The sequence below is a fragment of the Caretta caretta genome, chromosome 5 (genome assembly GCF_965140235.1).
Source record: "Caretta caretta isolate rCarCar2 chromosome 5, rCarCar1.hap1, whole genome shotgun sequence".
Taxonomy (NCBI): Eukaryota; Metazoa; Chordata; order Testudines; family Cheloniidae; genus Caretta; species Caretta caretta.
Window position 1 is genome coordinate 137,288,210 of NC_134210.1, and position 17,292 is coordinate 137,305,501.

The 17,292-nt window shown below is 50.2% G+C and overlaps 1 protein-coding gene and 1 non-coding gene across 3 annotated transcripts; both read left to right on the plus strand.

The window, feature by feature from the left end:
• On the plus strand, positions 1-14,365 carry LOC125629592 (uncharacterized). Of its 2 annotated transcripts, none has more exons than XR_012668701.1 (3): positions 1-47; positions 13,552-13,665; positions 14,191-14,365. It is a non-coding gene; the product is annotated as an uncharacterized LOC125629592 (transcript). The 2 variants fall into 2 exon arrangements; XR_012668702.1 differs by lacking the exon at positions 1-47 and adding an exon at positions 3,185-5,512.
• A 33-nt stretch (positions 14,366-14,398) lies between these two features.
• Positions 14,399-17,145, plus strand: LOC142068281 (uncharacterized). The gene has a single exon (XM_075128938.1). The coding sequence runs from the start codon at positions 14,528-14,530 to the stop codon at positions 15,482-15,484; it is 957 nt and encodes a 318-aa protein (XP_074985039.1). The 5' UTR covers positions 14,399-14,527; the 3' UTR covers positions 15,485-17,145.
• The last annotated feature ends 147 nt before the right edge of the window (positions 17,146-17,292 follow it).

Here is a 17,292-nt window from a genome sequence, read left to right on the forward strand (position 1 = left end):
GGCGGGTCCCTGGGCCGAGTCCTGGCGCGCTGCAGGGGGGCGCTCCTGTGAGTGTCGGAGAGGCCCCGGGCCGGGGGAGGGGGGAGCTGGGTGTTGGGGGGGGAGGCAGCCGGGCCGGGGGGGCAGCCGGGGCAGGGGAGGGGGGAGCTGGGTGTCGGGGCGGGGCAGCCGGGCCGGGGGGTGCGGGGAGGGGGGAGCTGGGTGTCGGGGGGGGGGGCAGCCGGGTCGGGGGGGGGCGGGGAGGGGGGAGCTGGGTGTCGGGGCGGGGCAGCCGGGCCGGGGGGTGCGGGGAGGGGGGAGCTGGGTGTCGGGGGGGGGGCAGCCGGGTCGGGGGGGGCGGGGAGGGGGGAGCTGGGTGTCGGGGGGGCAGCCGGGCCGGTGGGGGGGCCGGGGGGGCAGTTCTGGGCTCTGCGTTCAGAGGTGTTGGGAGCCCCCCCCGCACCCCCCCTCCACTGAGCAGTCGCTGACAGGGATCGGTGACGTTGCTATAGTGACCGGGGGGGGGGTCCTGGCCCCCTTGTGCCCGGCGCTGCCGGGGGCTGCGGGGACAATGTGCCATGGGGGGCTGAGCGCCCCTGACCCGAGCGGTGACCCCGGCATCCAACGCCGACTGCCCCCAGCCGGGGGTGCGGCCCCGCTCGGACCGGCACCCATGGGTGCTGCACCCGCCGACAAGCCCCTCGCGGCCCCGTGAGGCTCCCGGGCTGCGGGGAGTCCCCGGGGCCAGGCACTGCCCAGGCCGGGTCTGTGCCACGTCTCCGGGCCGGCGGGGCTCTCAGACCCGCGTCCTGTGGGCAGAGCCGGGCTGAGGGTTAGTGGAGGGAGTAAATTAACCCCCCAGATAGACCAGGTTTAAATGAAGGAAAAAGGCTTCTTGGATCTCTCCGACCTTTAATGGCTCCCAGACGGTCTTCACACTGGGTTTAACCCCAGTGCCTGGAACTCCGGAGTGTGGCTTGTCCTTGGCTACCTACGGCTAACTTGTGTGAGCACCAGTCTAGTCACACCCACAGTCAGCAATGGCAATGGGTCATATCTGTAGTGGAAGCACATCTTTAGAGGTTTCAGAGTAGCAGCCGTGTTAGTCTGTATCCGCAAACAGGAAAGGAGGACTTGTGGCACCTTAGAGACTAACAAATTTATTAGAGCATAAGCTTTTGTGAGCTATAGCATCCAATGAAGTGAGCTGTAGCTCACGAAAGCTTATGCTCAAATAAATCTTTAGAGGTGTCATCCTAGGGAGGAGATGTTAACCCCCGCTCTGTCTCTGGCCGTGTGTTGGCGCCCCAAGGCGGGGAGAGTTTGGAGCCCCTGGATCTGTGCATTAATCAGGTCTTAGTTTGGGCATGAGCTCCTGTTGCAGAACAGCTACTGCATTTGTGCTGTTAGGATCTCCTGTAGCTGCCGAATAAAGAGTTTCCGGATCCCAACAGGGTGGGGTTAGGAGAGGGGAAGGCACATCCTGCTTTTCCAGGCATGGACTTGAATCTTCCTTGTTCCCTATGAGGCAGCAGCTCAGACCCTGGGAAGCCCAGCAGCCTGTATTGAGCTGGGTGAGGCTGTGGGGTGGGGTTGGGGTTGGGGTTTGCTTGAAGTGGTTTAAGGAGCATTGGTGCCCTTGTGTCACGTCAGTAATAGGCTTGGTTTGACCTAATAGACCTATTTGACCTAAACAGGGTTAGGCCCCAGTGCAGCCTGGCCTTATAGGGTCACAGAATCATAGAAGATTAGGGTTGGAAGAGACCTCAGGAGGTCATCTAGTCCAAACCTCTGCTCAAAGCAGGACAAACCGCAACTAAATCATCCCAGGCAAGGCTTTGTCAAGCCAGGCCTTAAAAACCTCTAAGGATGGAGATTCCTCCACCTCCCTAGGTGACCCGTTTCAGTGCCTCACCACCCTCCTAGTGAAATAGTGTTTTCTAATATCCAGCCTAGACCTCCCCCATTGCAACTTGAGACCACTGCTCCTTGTTCTTTCATCTGCCACCACTGAGTACAGCTGAGCTCCATCCTTTTTGGAACCCCCCTTCCGGTATTTGAAGGCTGCTATCAAATCCTCCCTTACTCTTCTCCTCTGCACACTAAATAAGCCCAGTTCCCTCAGCCTCTCCTCGTAAGTCATGTGCCTGAGCCCCCTAATCATTTTCAGTGCCCTCCACTGGACTCTTTGCAGTTTGTCCACATCCTTTCTGCAGTGGGGGGGACCAAAACTGGCCACAGTACTCCAGATGTGGTCTTACCAATGCCGAATAGAGAGGAATAATCTCTTCCCTCGATCTGCTGGCAATGCTCCTACTAATGCAGCCCAGTATGCTGGTAGCCTTCTTGGCAACAAGGGCACACTGTTGACTCATACCCAGCTTCTCGTCCACTGTAATCCCCAGGTCCTTTTCTGCAGAACTGCTGCTTAGCCAGTCGGTCCCCAGCCTTTAGTAGTGCTTGGGATTCTTCTGTCCTAAGTGCAGGACCCTGCACTTGTCCTTGTTGAACCTCATCAGATTTCTTTTGGCCCAATCCTCCAATGTGCCTAGGTCACTCTGTATCCTTTCCCTACCCTCCAGCATATCTATCTCTCCCTAGCTTAGTGTCATCCGCGAACTTTCTGAGGGTACAATTCATCCCATCATCCAGATTGTTAATAAAGATGTTGAACAAAACCGACCCCGGGGGCACTCTGCTTAATACCGGCTGCCAGCTAGACACTGAGCCATTGATCACTACCCATTGAGCCTGACAATCTAGCCAGCTTTCTATCCACCTTATAGTCCATTCATTCAATCCATACTTTTTAAACTTGCTGGCAAGAATACTGTGGGAGACCGTATCAAAAGGTTTGCTAAAGTCAAGATAGATCACATCCACCGCTTTCCCCATATCCACAGAGCCAGTTATCTCATCATAGAAGGCAATCAGGTTGGTCAGGCATGTCTTGCCCTTGGTGAATCCATGTTGACTGTTCCTGATCACCTTCCTCTCCTCCAAGTGCTTCAAAATGGGAGTCCTGGAGGACTGAAGTGAGGCTGACTGGTCTGTAGTTCCCCATATGCTCTTTCTTCCCTTTTTTAAAGATGGGCACTGTATTTACCTTTTTCCAGTCATCTGGCATCTCCCCTGATGGCCACGAGTTTTCAAAGATAATGGCCAATGACTCTGCAATCACATCAGCCAGTTGGATGCATCTCAGCACCCTCGGATGCATTTGATCCAGCTCCATGGACTTGAGCATGTCCAGCTTTTCTAAATAGTCCTGTTCTTTCACCACTGATGGCTGCCCACCTCCTCCCCATACAGTACTGCCTAGTGCAGCAGTCTGGGAGCTGAACTTGTCTGTGAAGACCGAGGCAGAAAAAGCATTGAGTACTCCAGCTTTTTCCTCATCATCTCTCACTAGGTTGCCTCCCCCATTCAGTCAGGGTCCCACACAGTCCCTGACCTTCTTCTCGTTGCTAACATACTTGAAGAAACCCTCCTTGTTACCCTTCATTTTTCCTGCTAGCTGCATCTCCAATTGTGCTTTGGCCTTCCTTATTACATCCCTGCGTGCTTGAGAGCATTGTTATACTCCTCTTTAGTGATCTGTCCAAGTTTCTACTTCTTGTAAGCTTCCTTTTTGTATTTAAACTCACCAAAGATTTTCACTGTTAAGCCAAGCTGGTCACCTGCCATATTTGCCATTCTTTCTGCACATCAGGCTGGTTTGTTCTTGTGCCCTCAATAAGAACAAACAGCCAGCCAGCTTTCCTGGACTCCTTTCCCCCTCGTATTAGCCTCTCAGGGGATCCTGCCCATCAGTTCTCTGAGGGCGTCAAAGTCTCCTTTTCTCAAGTCCAGGGTCCGTATTTTGCTGCTTTCCTTTCTTCCTTTTGTCAGGAGCCTGAACTCGACCATCTCATGGTCACTGCTGCCCAGGTTGCCACCCACTTCTACTTCCCCTACGAATTCTTCCCTGTTTGTGAGCAGGTCAAGAGGAGCATGGCCCCTGGTTGGTTCCTACAGCACTTGTACCAGGAAGTTGTCCTCAACACTCTTCAGAAACTTCCTGGATTGTCTGTGCACTGCTGTATTGATCTCCCAGCAGATGTCAGGGTGACTGAAATCTCTCATGAGAACCAGGGCCTGTGATCTGGAAACTTGTTAGTTGTCTACCTCATCCTCCTGGGCTGCGGGAAGGGTGGCCAGCACATCCCTCTGCCCGCACCGTTTCCCGCAGCCCCCATTGGCCTGGAGCAGCAAACTGCGGCCAGTGGGAGCAACGATTGGCCGAATCTGCGGACGCGGCAGGTAAACAAATCAGCCCGGCCCGCCAGGGTCTTTCTCTGAACAAGTGGCGGACTGGCTTTGAGAACCACTTGTCCATAGCACACACCCACCACGACATCACCCTTGTCGCTCTCTTCTCTAAACTTAACCTAAAGACTCTCAGCAGGCTTTCCATTAGAGAATGGAAAGTTACAGCAAAGTCTATCTGGGTCTTTCCAGAATCCAGAACTTTCTCTTTTGTCCCAGTCCAGAAGCTTCTCCTCCCTCCAACAGCCCACACTTAGCCCCCAAGGGCTCCTCCTTAGTCTTTTGTTCTTGTTCCTGCCAAACATTGTCACCTGGCCTCATCCTCAGCTCTTTGTTTTCCATCTGGTCACAGCTGGCTGGCTTCCTGCAGAGGATGGGTCATCCATGGTCATTAGTTGCTAGGTGCCAAATGTCTGGGCAGTTGTCTTCTGGGACTCCCCATCAGCATGGGACCCACACCCCAGTTAGTGAGGCATCAGTCACACCTGGATCTTTGCCGAGCAATTAATCCTTTCCCCCACCTGTTAATCATGCAGCTCATAGGGGAAACTGAGGCACACACAATATTCATTATAAAATATGGGGAGATGTAGCTGATGAGTGATGCTGAGAGAGACCCAGTGATAGCTGGAGAAGGGGAATCAGCACTGGATTGCTCAGAGAGCAGGGCCTGATGAACCCAAGTCCAGTGCATGGCCCTTTTGGAAAGTGGGAGAGCTGACCCAGGGCTGCTGGGTGAATGCAGAGGGGAGGGTGAGGAGACGGGGAGCAGAGGGTCGGATAGGCCATCGCTTTGGAAGCTGAAGTTACCGAGGATGAGTGTGTGAGGCTGGAAGGGAGAACCAGTTGTGGGGATCAGAGTGGCAGTGTATAATTCCCCTGAGCAGTGTCTGACGTCAGTGGGATGCTCACCGGTGTGAAGGGATCAGGGGTTCAGTCACTGAAGCACCAGGCCATTTGTCTGGGAGCTATCGCCCTTCCCCACCCCCTGCTTTGGCCCTGATTCTGCCTGTGGATCTGTGGGGTGAACCCGACTATAGGGATGGGTGATCAGCTTGTGAGCTCCATGGAGGAAGAGCCCGTGCAGTGACTGGCACAAGAGGGGGCCTGCTCCCTACAGGGGACATAACTTATTCACGCTGTGGCTGCACCGAAGTCCAAAGCAGACTGCGAAGAGTTACAAAGGGATCTCACAAAACTTGGTGACTGAGCAACAAAATGGCAGGTGAAAATCAGTGGGATAAATGCAAAGTAATGCACATTGGAAAACAATCTCAACTATACATATCAAATGATGGGATCTAAATTAGCTGGTACCACTCAAGAAAGAGATCTTGGAATCATTGTGGATAGTTCTCTGAAAACATCCATTCAATGTGCTGTGGCAGTCACAAAAGCAAACAGAATGTTGGGAATCATTAGGAAAGGGATAGATAAGAAAATACCATATTGCCTCTGTATAAATCCATCGGATGCCCACATCATGGATGCTCTGTGCAGATGTGGTCACCCAATCAGGAAAATATCTATTGGAACTGGAAAAGGTACCAAAAAGGGCAACAAACATGATATGGGGTATAGAACAGCTTCCACAGGAGGAGAGATTAATAAGACTGGAACTTTTCAGCTTGGAAAAGAGGCGACTAAGGGGGTCTGATTGGGGTTGATAAAGTCATGACGGTTGTGGAGAAAGTGAATAAGGAAGTGTTATTTACCCCCTTAACATAACACAAGAACTAGGGGTCACCAGATGAAATTAATAGGCACCAGGTTTAAAACAAATAAAAGGAAGTATTTCTTCATACAATGCACAGTCAACCTGTGGAACTCCTTGCCAGAGGATGTTGTAAAGGCCAAGAGTATAACAGGGTTCAAAAAAGAACTAGATAAGTTCATGGAGGACAGGTCCATCAATGGCTATTAGTCAGGATGTGCAGGTGTCCCTAGCCTCTGTTTGCCATAAGCTGGGAGTGGACGACAGGGGATGATCACTTGATGTTTGCCTGTTCTGTTCATTCCTTCTGGGGCACCTGGCATAGGCCAATGTCAGAAGACAGGAGACTGGGCTAGATGGACCTTTGGTCTGACCCACTATGGCCGTTCTTATGTTCTTAATAAATTATGGTAAATTGTGTGCATAGCGCAGCCCCTCGCTCCCACCTGCAGCTTGGACACATCCCCCCTGCCCTCCCCTTGTATCCCCTGCTTCAGCTTCTGCATCTCCTACAGCCCCAGCCCTTCTCCTGCTCCATCCTCCCACTCCTGCTCCTCACACCCCCCTCCAGCTCTGCTCTTCCTCCTGGGCCCCCTTTCCTTCTTCATACTCCCCTTCAGCCCCCCTGTGCCCACAGTACACTCTCCCTGTCTGCTCCCCTACTCCTCACAAGCTCCAGCCCCCCTCCTCTCTCTCCCTCATGCCCCCCCTCCAGCCTTGCCCCCCTTCTCCTCCTACCTCAATCCCTCTTTCTCCCTGGTCAGGCTGATCTGTGAGTCCTTTCCCAGGTCTCCCTCCCACAGGAGCGCTCCTGAGGGCTGGCGCCACCTCGTGTGTATTGCCAGGGACTCCCTGGCAGGGTCTGGTTGGGTCTGACCTCCCTGCCCCCAATCTTTCCCACCAGGCCTGCACTCCAGGCGCGCATTCCAGACAGTGCTGTTGGAGCCTGGCCCGGGGCTGCCCTGGTACAGCCGTGTTGGGCACGTGGACGATCAGGTCATCTATGTCTACAGCAGCGAGCAGGGCTGGCTCTAGGCACCAGCAAAACAAGCAGGTGCTCGGGGCGGCACATTTCGAGGGGCGGCATTCCGGCGCCGGCCATGCCGCCGCTCAAAATGTGCCCCCTCCGCCCCGCCTCCGCCTGCTCCCCTGAGCGCACCGCCGCCACTCCGCTTCTCCCCCCTCCCTTCCAGGCTTGCCGCGCGCCAAACAGCTGTTCAGGCGGGGGCGGGGGGGCACGAAACAAAGCAGGGGTGGCCAACAATTTTTTTGCTTGGGGCGGCAAAAATCCTAGAGCCGGCCCTGCCCCCCAGCGCCTGCAGGAGCCAAGCCAGCCCCGGGAGAGCCACCGCCCCGGACTGGGCCAGGTCTTGAGTCTCCCAGCCCGAGGGGGCAGGAGGGAGCTGGGGCAGAGACTGGCAGGGGCAGCAGGAGCAATGGGGGGAGGGCAGGGGGGTTCCCAGTTCCCAGCCTTGCCCAGCCCCATTCCTGCAACCCTCCGCCCTGGGGCAGTGACCCTCCTGGGGAGAAGAGGAGGGGCAGGGAGAGGAAAAGCCAGTTCCTGTCTCTGTCTGGTGCCCGTGCTGCTGGGGGGATGCGCTGCCCTGGGGACAGGGTTGCGGGGGGTCCCCCAGAGTGGCTCCCCCAATTCTGGGGCCGAACGGCTAGGCAGCAGTTCTGCGGAAAAGGACCTAGGGGTGACAGTGGATGAGAAGCTGGATATGAGTCAGCAGTGTGCCCTTGTTGCCAAGAAGGCCAATGGCATTTTGGGATGTATAAGTAGGGGCATAGTGAGCAGATCGAGGGACGTGATCGTTCCCCTCTATTCAACATTGGTGAGGCCTCATCTTGAGTACTGTGTCCAGTTTTGGGCCCCACACTACAAGAAGGATGTGGATAGATTGGAGAGAGTCCAGCGAAGGGCAACAAAAATGATTAGGGGTCTAGAACACATGAGTTATGAGGAGAGGCTGAGGGAGTTGGGATTGTTTAGTCTGCAGAAGAGAAGAATGAGGGGGGATTTGATAGCTGCTTTCAACTACCTGAAAGGGGGTTCCAAAGAGGATGGCTCTAGACTGTTCTCAATGGTAGCAGATGACAGAACGAGGAGTAATGGTCTCAAGTTGCAGTGGGGGAGGTTTAGATTGTATATTAGGAAAAACTTTTTCACTATGAGGGTGGTGAAACACTGGAATGCGTTACCTAGGGAGGTGGTAGAATCTCCTTCCTTAGAGGTTTTTAAGGTCAGGCTTGACAAAGCCCTGGCTGGGATGATTTAACTGGGAATTGGTCCTGCTTCGAGCAGGGGGTTGGACTAGATGACCTTCTGGGGTCCCTTCCAACCCTTATATTCTATGATTCTATGCTTCTATGATTCTGCTCTTTGGCTGCACAATTTCATTCTTTTCAGTTCTTTATAAAGTGCTGAAATTACCAGATTGACCTTGCGTCTGAGCCAGCCTGGCAGTGCCTATGTTCATCTACAGGGTAGAAAGTCTCTGTCCAGAGTGAAAAAGTGTTATCAACTTTTGAACTAATTCGGTAGCAGAAGGATTTAGGCTGGTAACTTCACATTTGACGCAGAGAGAATTACTAGGTCAGACATGCTCGTCTCTCAGCTCTGGTTAAAAATGACCTGTGATGTGTGTGTTTTCTGAGGGTTGAATAACTCCATTCTGCACACACACTGATTTCTTCTTCCATTTGATAAGTTTTGTTTGTTGACTTATTTCAGAGTAGCAGCCATGTTAGTCTGTATTTGCAAAAAGAAAAGGAGGATTGTGGCACCTTAGAGACTAACCAATTTATTTGAGCATAAGCTTTCGTGAGCTACAGCTCACTTCATCGGATGCATAAAGCGGAAAGTACAGTGAGGAGATTTTATATACACACAGACCATGAAAAAATATACATTGTAAGGAGAGTGATCACTTAAGATGAGCTATTACCAGCAGGCGAGTGGGGTGGAGGGAGAGAAAAACTTTTGAAGTGATAATCAAGGTCGGCCATTTCCAGCACATTTCCAGAAGTTAACAAGAACATCTGAAGAACGAGGGGGGGGGGGGGGCGGGGGAGGGAATAAACAAGGGGAAATAGTTTCGCTTAGTATAATGACTCAACCACTCCCAGTCTCTATTCAAGCCTAAGTTAATTGTATCCAATTTGCAAATTAATTCCAATTCAGCAGTCTCTCCTTAGAGTCTGTTTTCGAAGTTTTTTTGTTGAAGGATAGTCACTCTGAGGTCAGAAATCGAGTGACCAGAGAGATTGAAGTGTTCTCCGACTGGTTTATGAATGTTATAATTCTTGACATCTGATTTGTGTCCATTTATTCTTTTACGTAGAGACTGTCCAGTTTGTCCAATGTACATGGCAGAGGGGCATTGCTGGCACATGATGGCATATATCACATTGGTAGATGTGCAGGTGAACGAGCCTCTGATAGTGTGGCTGATGTGATTAGGCCCTATGGTGGTGTCCCCTGAATAGATATGTGGACACAGTTGGCAATGGGCTTTGTTGCAAGGATAGGTTCCTGGGTTAGTGTTTCTGTTGTGTGGTGTGTGGTTGCTGGTGAGTATTTGCTTCAGGTTGGGGGGCTGTCTGTAGGCAAGGACTGGCCTGTCTCCCAAGATTTGTGAGAGTGATGGATCGTCCTTCAGGATAGGTTGTAGATCCTTGAGAATGCATTGGAGAGGTTTTAGTTGGGGGCTGAAGGTGACGGCTAGTGGCGTTCTGTTATTTTCTTTGTTGGGCCTGTCCTGTAGTAGGTGACTTCTGGGTACTCTTCTGGCTCTGTCAATCTGTTTCTTCACTTCAGCAGGTGGGTATTGTAGTTGTAAGAATGCTTGATAGGGATCTTGTAGGTGTTTGTCTCTGCCTGAGGGGTTGGAGCAAATGCAGTTGTATCGCAGAGCTTGGCTAAAAGTAAAGGAGTACTTGTGGCACCTTAGAGACTAACCAATTTATTTGAGCATGAGCTTTCGTGAGCTACAGCTCACTTCATCGGATTCATCTACAGCTTGGCTGTAGACAGTGGATCGTGTGGTGTGGTCTGGGTGAAAGCTAGAGGCATGTAGGTAGGAATAGCGGTCAGTAGGTTTCCGGTATAAGGTGGTGTTTATGTGACCATCGCTTATTAGCACTGTAGTGTCCAGGAAGTGGATCTCTTGTGTGGACTGGTCCAGGCTGAGGTTGATGGTGGGATGGAAATTGTTGAAATCATGGTGGAATTCCTCAAGGGCTTCTTTTCCATGGGTCCGGATGATGAAGATGTCATCAATATAGCACAAGTAGAGTAGGGGCATTAGGGGACGAGAGCTGAGGAAGCGTTGTTCTAAGTCAGCCATAAAAATGTTGGCATACTGTGGGGCCATGCGAGTACCCATAGCTGTGCCGCTGATTTGAAGGTATACATTGTCCCCAAATGTGAAATAGTTATGGGTGAGGACAAAGTCACAAAGTTCAGACACCAGGTTTGCCGTGACATTATTGGGGATAGTGTTCCTGATGGCTTGTAGTCCATCTGTGTGTGGAATGTTGGTGTAGAGGGCTTCTACATCCATAGTGGGCAGGATGGTGTTTTCAGGAAGGTCACCGATGGTGTTTTCAGGAAGGAAGTTTCCCCAGGAAGTCAGTTGTGTCTCGAAGATAGCTGCGAGTGCTGGTAGCGTAGGGCCTGAGGAGGGAGTCTACATAGCCAGACAATCCTGCTGTCAGGGTGCCAATGTCTGAGATGATGGGGCGCCCAGGATTTCCAGGTTTATTGATCTAGGGTAGCAGATAGAATACCCCAGGTCGGGGTTCCAGGGATGTGTCTGTGTGGATTTGTTCTTGTGCTTTTTCAGGGAGTTTCTTGAGCAGATGGTGTAGTTTCTTTTGGTAACCCTCAGTGGGATCAGAGGGTAATGGCTTGTAGAAAGTGGTGTTGGAGAGCTACCGAGCAGCCTCTTGTTCATATTCTGACCTATTCATGATGACAACAGCACCTCCTTTGTCAGCCTTTTTGATTATGATGTCAGAGTTGTTTCTGAGGCTGAGGATGGCATTGTGTTCTGCACGGCTGAGGTTATGGGGCAAGTGATGCTGCTTTTCCACAATTTCAGCCCGTACACGTCGGTGGAAGCACTCTATGTAGAAGTCCAGTCTGCTGTTTCGACCTTCAGTAGGAGTCCACGCAGAATCCTTCTTTTTGTAGTGTTGGTAGGAAGGTCTCTGTGTATTAGTATGTTGTTCAGAGGTGTGTTGGAAATATTCCTTCAGCCCCCAACTAAAACCTCTCCAATGCATTATCAAGGATCTACAACCTATCCTGAAGGACGGTCCATCACTCTCACAAATCTTGGGAGACAGGCCAGTCCTTGCCTACAGACAGCCCCCCAACCTGAAGCAAATACTCACCAGCAACCACACACCACACAACAGAACCACTAACCCAGGATCCTATCCTTGGAACAAAGCCCGTTGCCAACTGTGCCCACATATCTATTCAGGGGACACCATCATAGGGCCTAATCACATCAGCCACACTATCAGAGGCTCGTTCACCTGCACATCCACCAATGTGATATATGCCAGCATGTGCCAGCAATGCCCCCCTGCCGTGTACATTGGACAAACTGGACAGTCTCTACTTAAAAGAATAAATGGACACAAATCAGATGTCAAAAATTATAACATTCATAAACTAGGTTTCAGAGTAGCAGCCGTGTTAGTCTGTATTCGCAAAAAGAAAAGGAGTACTTGTGGCACCTTGGAGACTAACCAATTTATTTGAGCATGAGCTTTCGTGAGCTACAGCTCACTTCATCGGATGCATAAAAGTTGAAAATGCAGTGAGGATGTTTTTATACCCACAGACCTTAAAAAAATGAGTGTCTATCACTTCAAAAGGTTTTCTCTCCCCCCACCCTCCTCTCCTGCTGGTAATAGCTTATCTAAAGTGATCAGTCTCCTTACAATGTGTATGATAATCAAGGTGGGCCATTTCCAGCACAAATCCAGGGTTTAACAAGAACGTCTGAGGAACGAGGGGGGGGACGGGACAGGACGGGGACGGTTTAGGAAAAAACAGGGGGAAATAGGTTACCTTGCATAATGACTTAGCCACTCCCAGTCTCTCAGAGAACACTTCAATCTCTCTGATCACTCGATTTCTGACCTCAAAGTGACTATCCTTCAACAAAAAAACTTTGAAAACAGACTCCAATGAGAGACTGCTGAATTGGAATTAAATTTGCAAATTGGATACAATTAACTTAGGCTTGAATAGAGACTGGGAGTGGTTGAGTCATTGAGTTCCTCAGATGTTCTTGTTAACTCCTGGAAATGTGCTGGAAATGGCCCACCTTGATTATCACTTCAAAAGGTTTTCTCTCCCTCCACCCCACTCTCCTGCTGGTCATAGCTCATCTTAAGTGATCACTCTCCTTACAATGTATATTTTTTCATGGTCTGTGTGTATATAAAATCTCCTCACTGTACTTTCCACTTTATGCATCCGATGAAGTGAGCTGTAGCTCACGAAAGCTTATGCTCAAATAAATTGGTTAGTCTCTAAGGTGCCACAAGTACTCCTTTTCTTTTTGTTGACTTAGGATCTGATTTTGCCAAACACTTCCTTTCTTTAGCCATCTGAGTGGTCTCATTGACTTTATTAAATCAGTGTTTCTGGCCAGGTTCATAAATGTCTCACAGATTTATTCCTGGTGACGGGGCAGAGTCTGTTCTATAATCAAATGACCAAACCCTGGAACTTTAATCACAAGACCCTAAAAGTACATTCCTAAATCCATATTGAAGCAGCGGAATAAGTGGCCTGGTTATCGATAGCTCTGGACACTCGGAACCAAACCCCATTGTTGCAGGCTCAGCATTTTTGAAACTCAGGCCACTTAGAATCATAGAATCATAGAATATAAGGGTTGGAAGGGACCCCAGAAGGTCATCTAGTCCAACCCCCTGCTCAAAGCAGGACCAATTCCCAGTTAAATCATCCCAGCCAGGGCTTTGTCAAGCCTGACCTTAAAAACCTCTAAGGAAGGAGATTCTACCACCTCCCTAGGTAACGCATTCCAGTGTTTCACCACCCTCATAGTGAAAAAGTTTTTCCTAATATCCAATCTAAACCTCCCCCACTGTAACTTGAGACCATTACTCCTCGTTCTGTCATCTGATACCATTGAGAACAGTCTAGAGCCATCCTCTTTGGAACCCCCTTTCAGGTAGTTGAAAACAGCTATCAAATCCCCCCTCATTCTTCTCTTCTGCAGGCTAAACAATCCCAGCTCCCTCAGCCTCTCCTCATAACTCATGTGTTCCAGTCCCCTAATCATTTTTGTTGCCCTTCGCTGGACTCTCTCCAATTTATCCACATCCTTCTTGAAGTGTGGGGCCCAAAACTGGACACAGTACTCCAGATGAGGCCTCACCAATGTCGAATAGAGGGGAACGATCACGTCCCTCGATCTGCTCGCTATGCCCCTACTTACTGAGATAACTGAATGTTGGGCCCTAACTTGATGCTCATTTGTTTGCTTGACCCCAAGTAGGAGTTCCAATTTCCAGACCTGACATGATCTCCTGGCTCGAGTGAAGGGAGAAGCTGTGGGTCTCCAATCTCCAGGGAGAGGAGGAAACAGAGATACTGACAGATGCCTACAGAAGTAAGGAATTGGCAAAAGTGGCTCAGAAACCTTTTTACATTCTCATGACAAATGCCACTCCTGAGTTTTCACCGGTTCTGTGTGCCTATGTAGAAACAAAAAGAAAAGGAGTACTTGTGGCACCTTAGAGACTAAACAATTTATTTGACCATAAGCTTTTGTGAGCTAGAGCTCACTTCATCGGATGCATTCATTGGAAAATGCATCCGATGAAGTGAGCTGTAGCTCACAAAAGCTTATGCTCAAATAAATTGGTTAGTCTCTAAGATGCCACAAGTCCTCCTTTTCTTTTTGCGAATACAGACTAACATGGCTGCTACTCTGAAACCTGTGTAGAAACAAACACTCTCCTCCATATTCAGATGGGAATGAGGTGGCAGAATTGGTTCCCTTCTTTCTCTCCTCTGGGAAAGGATTTGGGGGCAGTTGTTTGGTTTGTTTCTCCTTTCCTACTCCCCTTTGTGATGTCCCCTTTTTTCTGCATCTCAGTGGGTGACTCCAAACCGGATTCTCTCTCTGTCCCAGCAGGTGATGGGACGGTGAGTGAGACCGAGGAAGAGAACCTCAGCTGGGAGTCCTGAGCAGATGGAACCACACAGGACAGTTTGGGGAGATCCAAGGTGAATATTTCCCAGTGACCACGGATGGGAAAAACATTAAGACTCAGCCCAGGCCACAGAGGCAACAGGGAAAAGAGCCAAGGCCGAGACAGGGTGAACCAGCTCACCGGAGCAGAGGAGTTGGAAAAATCAAAGAAACTGCTCAGCTGACAATCCCCACTGGAGATAGACCCAATAAGTTTGGTGACTCTGGGAAAAGCTTCCCTGGGAGTTCAGCCCATATTACTCCGCAGACAGTCCACATGGGGAAAAAACCCTACAGATGTGCTGAGTGCGGGAAAAGCTTCTCTCAGAGTACTACGCTCATTAACCATCAGAGAATCCACACCGGAGAAACACCCTATACATGTCTGATCTGTGGGAAAAGCTTCCGATACAGTTCAGTCCTTGCTACGCATCAGAGAAAACACACTGGAGAGAAACCTTATAAATGTCCTGAGTGTCAAAAAACATTCAGTGGCAGCGGAAACTTTAACAGGCATCGGAAGATGCACACAGGAGAGAAGCCCTTCAAATGCACCGAGTGCGGGAAAAGCTTCAGAGAGGGCTACCACCTTGTTTCACATCAGAGAATGCACATGGGAGAGAGACCCTATGGATGCCCTGACTGTGGGAAACACTTCTCTGACACTGCTGGACTCATTATCCATCAGAGAATCCACACAGGAGAGAAGCCCTATACATGCCCCAAGTGTGGGATCAGCTTTGTTCAGCCCTCACAACTTGTTAGACACCAGAGAATCCACACAGGAGAAAAGCCCTATAAATGCCTGACCTGTGGGAAAAGCTTCAGTGATAAATCACTTTTAAATCAACACCAGAGAATCCACACAGGAGAAAAACCCTATACATGTCTGAGCTGTGGGAAAAGCTTCCGATACAGTTCAGCTTTTACCACACATCAGAGAAAACACACTGGAGAGAAACCTTATAAATGTCCTGAGTGTGGGAAAAGCTTCAGTAACATCACAACCTTTAACGGTCATCGGAAGATACACACAGGAGAGAAGCCCTTCAAATGCTGTGATTGTGGGAAAAGCTTCAGGAGGCGCCCAGACCTTAATACACATCAGAGAACTCACACAGGAGAGAAACCCTATAAATGCCTGACGTGTGGGAAAACATACCGGTGTAGCTCACACCTTTCTAAACATCAGAGAATCCACACAAACAAGAAATCTTTGAAGTGCCCTGACTAGGGAAGAATCATAGAATAGAATAGAATAGAATATCAGGGTTGGAAGGGACCTCAGGAGATCATCTAGTCCAACCCCCTGCTCAAAGCAGGACCAATCCCCAATTTTTGCCCCAGATCCCTAAATGTCCCCCTCAAGGATTGAACTCACAACCCTGGGTGAAGGGCCAAGTGAATAACGTCTTTGCCAATTCCCATGAACCTCAGAGCGTCCAGCGAGGCTGGAGTGGCTGTGTAATGGGGATATGCAATGGTTATAAAGCAGAGAATAAAATCACATTCCTGGAACAGAGTCGGCTAGAGCAAGAGGCTGGGATAAAGTTCCCACATTGTGATGGGATTTGATTATGATTTTTCAAGATGCTCTGAACATCCTCTGATCAACTCCTGCATTTAAGTTAATTCCCCACAATTTGTCAGTTCAGGCCATAGTCTAGGAGCAGGTTGGATTCCTCATTGATGCTAAGCTCTCACATAGCAGGATCTGCAAGTAATGGTCTCTATCATCTCCCTTTGGCTAGGAGATGCTGTTCCTTCCTGGCAGACAAAAATCCAGTTACTTACAGCTTTGTCACTCCCCAGTAGGGCTGCAGCAATGTGATCTGCCTGGCCATGAAACCATCGGTGTGGGGGGATCTTCAGCTAGTACAGAATGCTGCAGTGCATCTTCTCTGCAACACAAGCTCCTGTGAGCATATCACGCCTGTCTTCCACTCCCTGCATGGCCTGCCCAACAAATACCAAATTGTGTTCAAGATGTTGGTCCTTATCTTCAAGGTGCTCCATGGCCTGGGCCCGGTTTATTTAAAACACTTCCTAAAGCTCTGTGAAGAAGACCATAGACAGCAACGTTGCATCTCTAGGACATTGAAACTGTCCAAAATAAGGGTAAAGTTTATTTGTGCGGAGACAAAACTGCCTTGATGGAAAGACTCAGACAGTGGAATGAACTCCCCCAGGAGCTAAAGACCATCACCAACCTGACCACCTTCTGCTCCTGATGTAAGCCACATTTCTTTGACTTTGCCTTCTGTAGTATAAATATATATCAACACATATACTTACTGCCACAAACAAAAGCTACCATAACAGAACTCTTCACTGTACAACTTCTCCCCCAGGGAATGATGAGAGAATGAACATATGACAGAAGGCTGCTTACTGCACTACTGAAAGGTGCTCACATACTGTGGGGATGAGCCTGGTGTAAGCATCCACACAGAACAGAATTCTGCTGCCATGCAGCTACAGTCTTATTCTCTGTAATTTAGCATCACACACTCATCGAGGCTTAGGGCTGAAGAGACCTCAGGAGGTATCTAGTCCAAGTTCCAGTGTTCCCTCTAATTTTCCACACTCATGTGCAGAATGAATCTTGTTTTGTGACACCAACATGGAAGTGATGTGTGACAGATCACCTTCATATTGGTGCACACACAGGCGCCAACTTTCGTTGGCACTGGTGGGTGCTCACGCGCTCTGCCCCCTCCCTGCCCCTATTGGATCCCTCCCCAAATCCCTGTCCTGGCCTTGCCTCTTCCCCAAGCACACCACGTTCCTCCTCCTTCCTCCCAGCGCTTGCGCCGCGAAACAGCTGGTTCCCGGCGCAAGCACTGGGAGGGTGTGGGGAGAAGCAGGATGCGGTGGCCCTCTCAGGGGAGGAGGCGGAGGCTGGGGGGGGCGGGGGGACTGGAGCTGGGGGAGGGGCAGGTTGGGGAGCTGCAGGTGGGTGCTCTGCACCCACCAATTTTTCCCCGTGGGTGCTTCAGCCCCAGATCGCACAGAGAGTCAGCATCTATGGGTGCACTTTTC

Excerpts from the sequence above, each read along its gene's own strand:
- LOC142068281 (XM_075128938.1), top strand. The coding sequence starts at position 14,528 with ATGGGGAAAAAACCCTACAGATGTGCTGAGTGCGGGAAAAGCTTCTCT.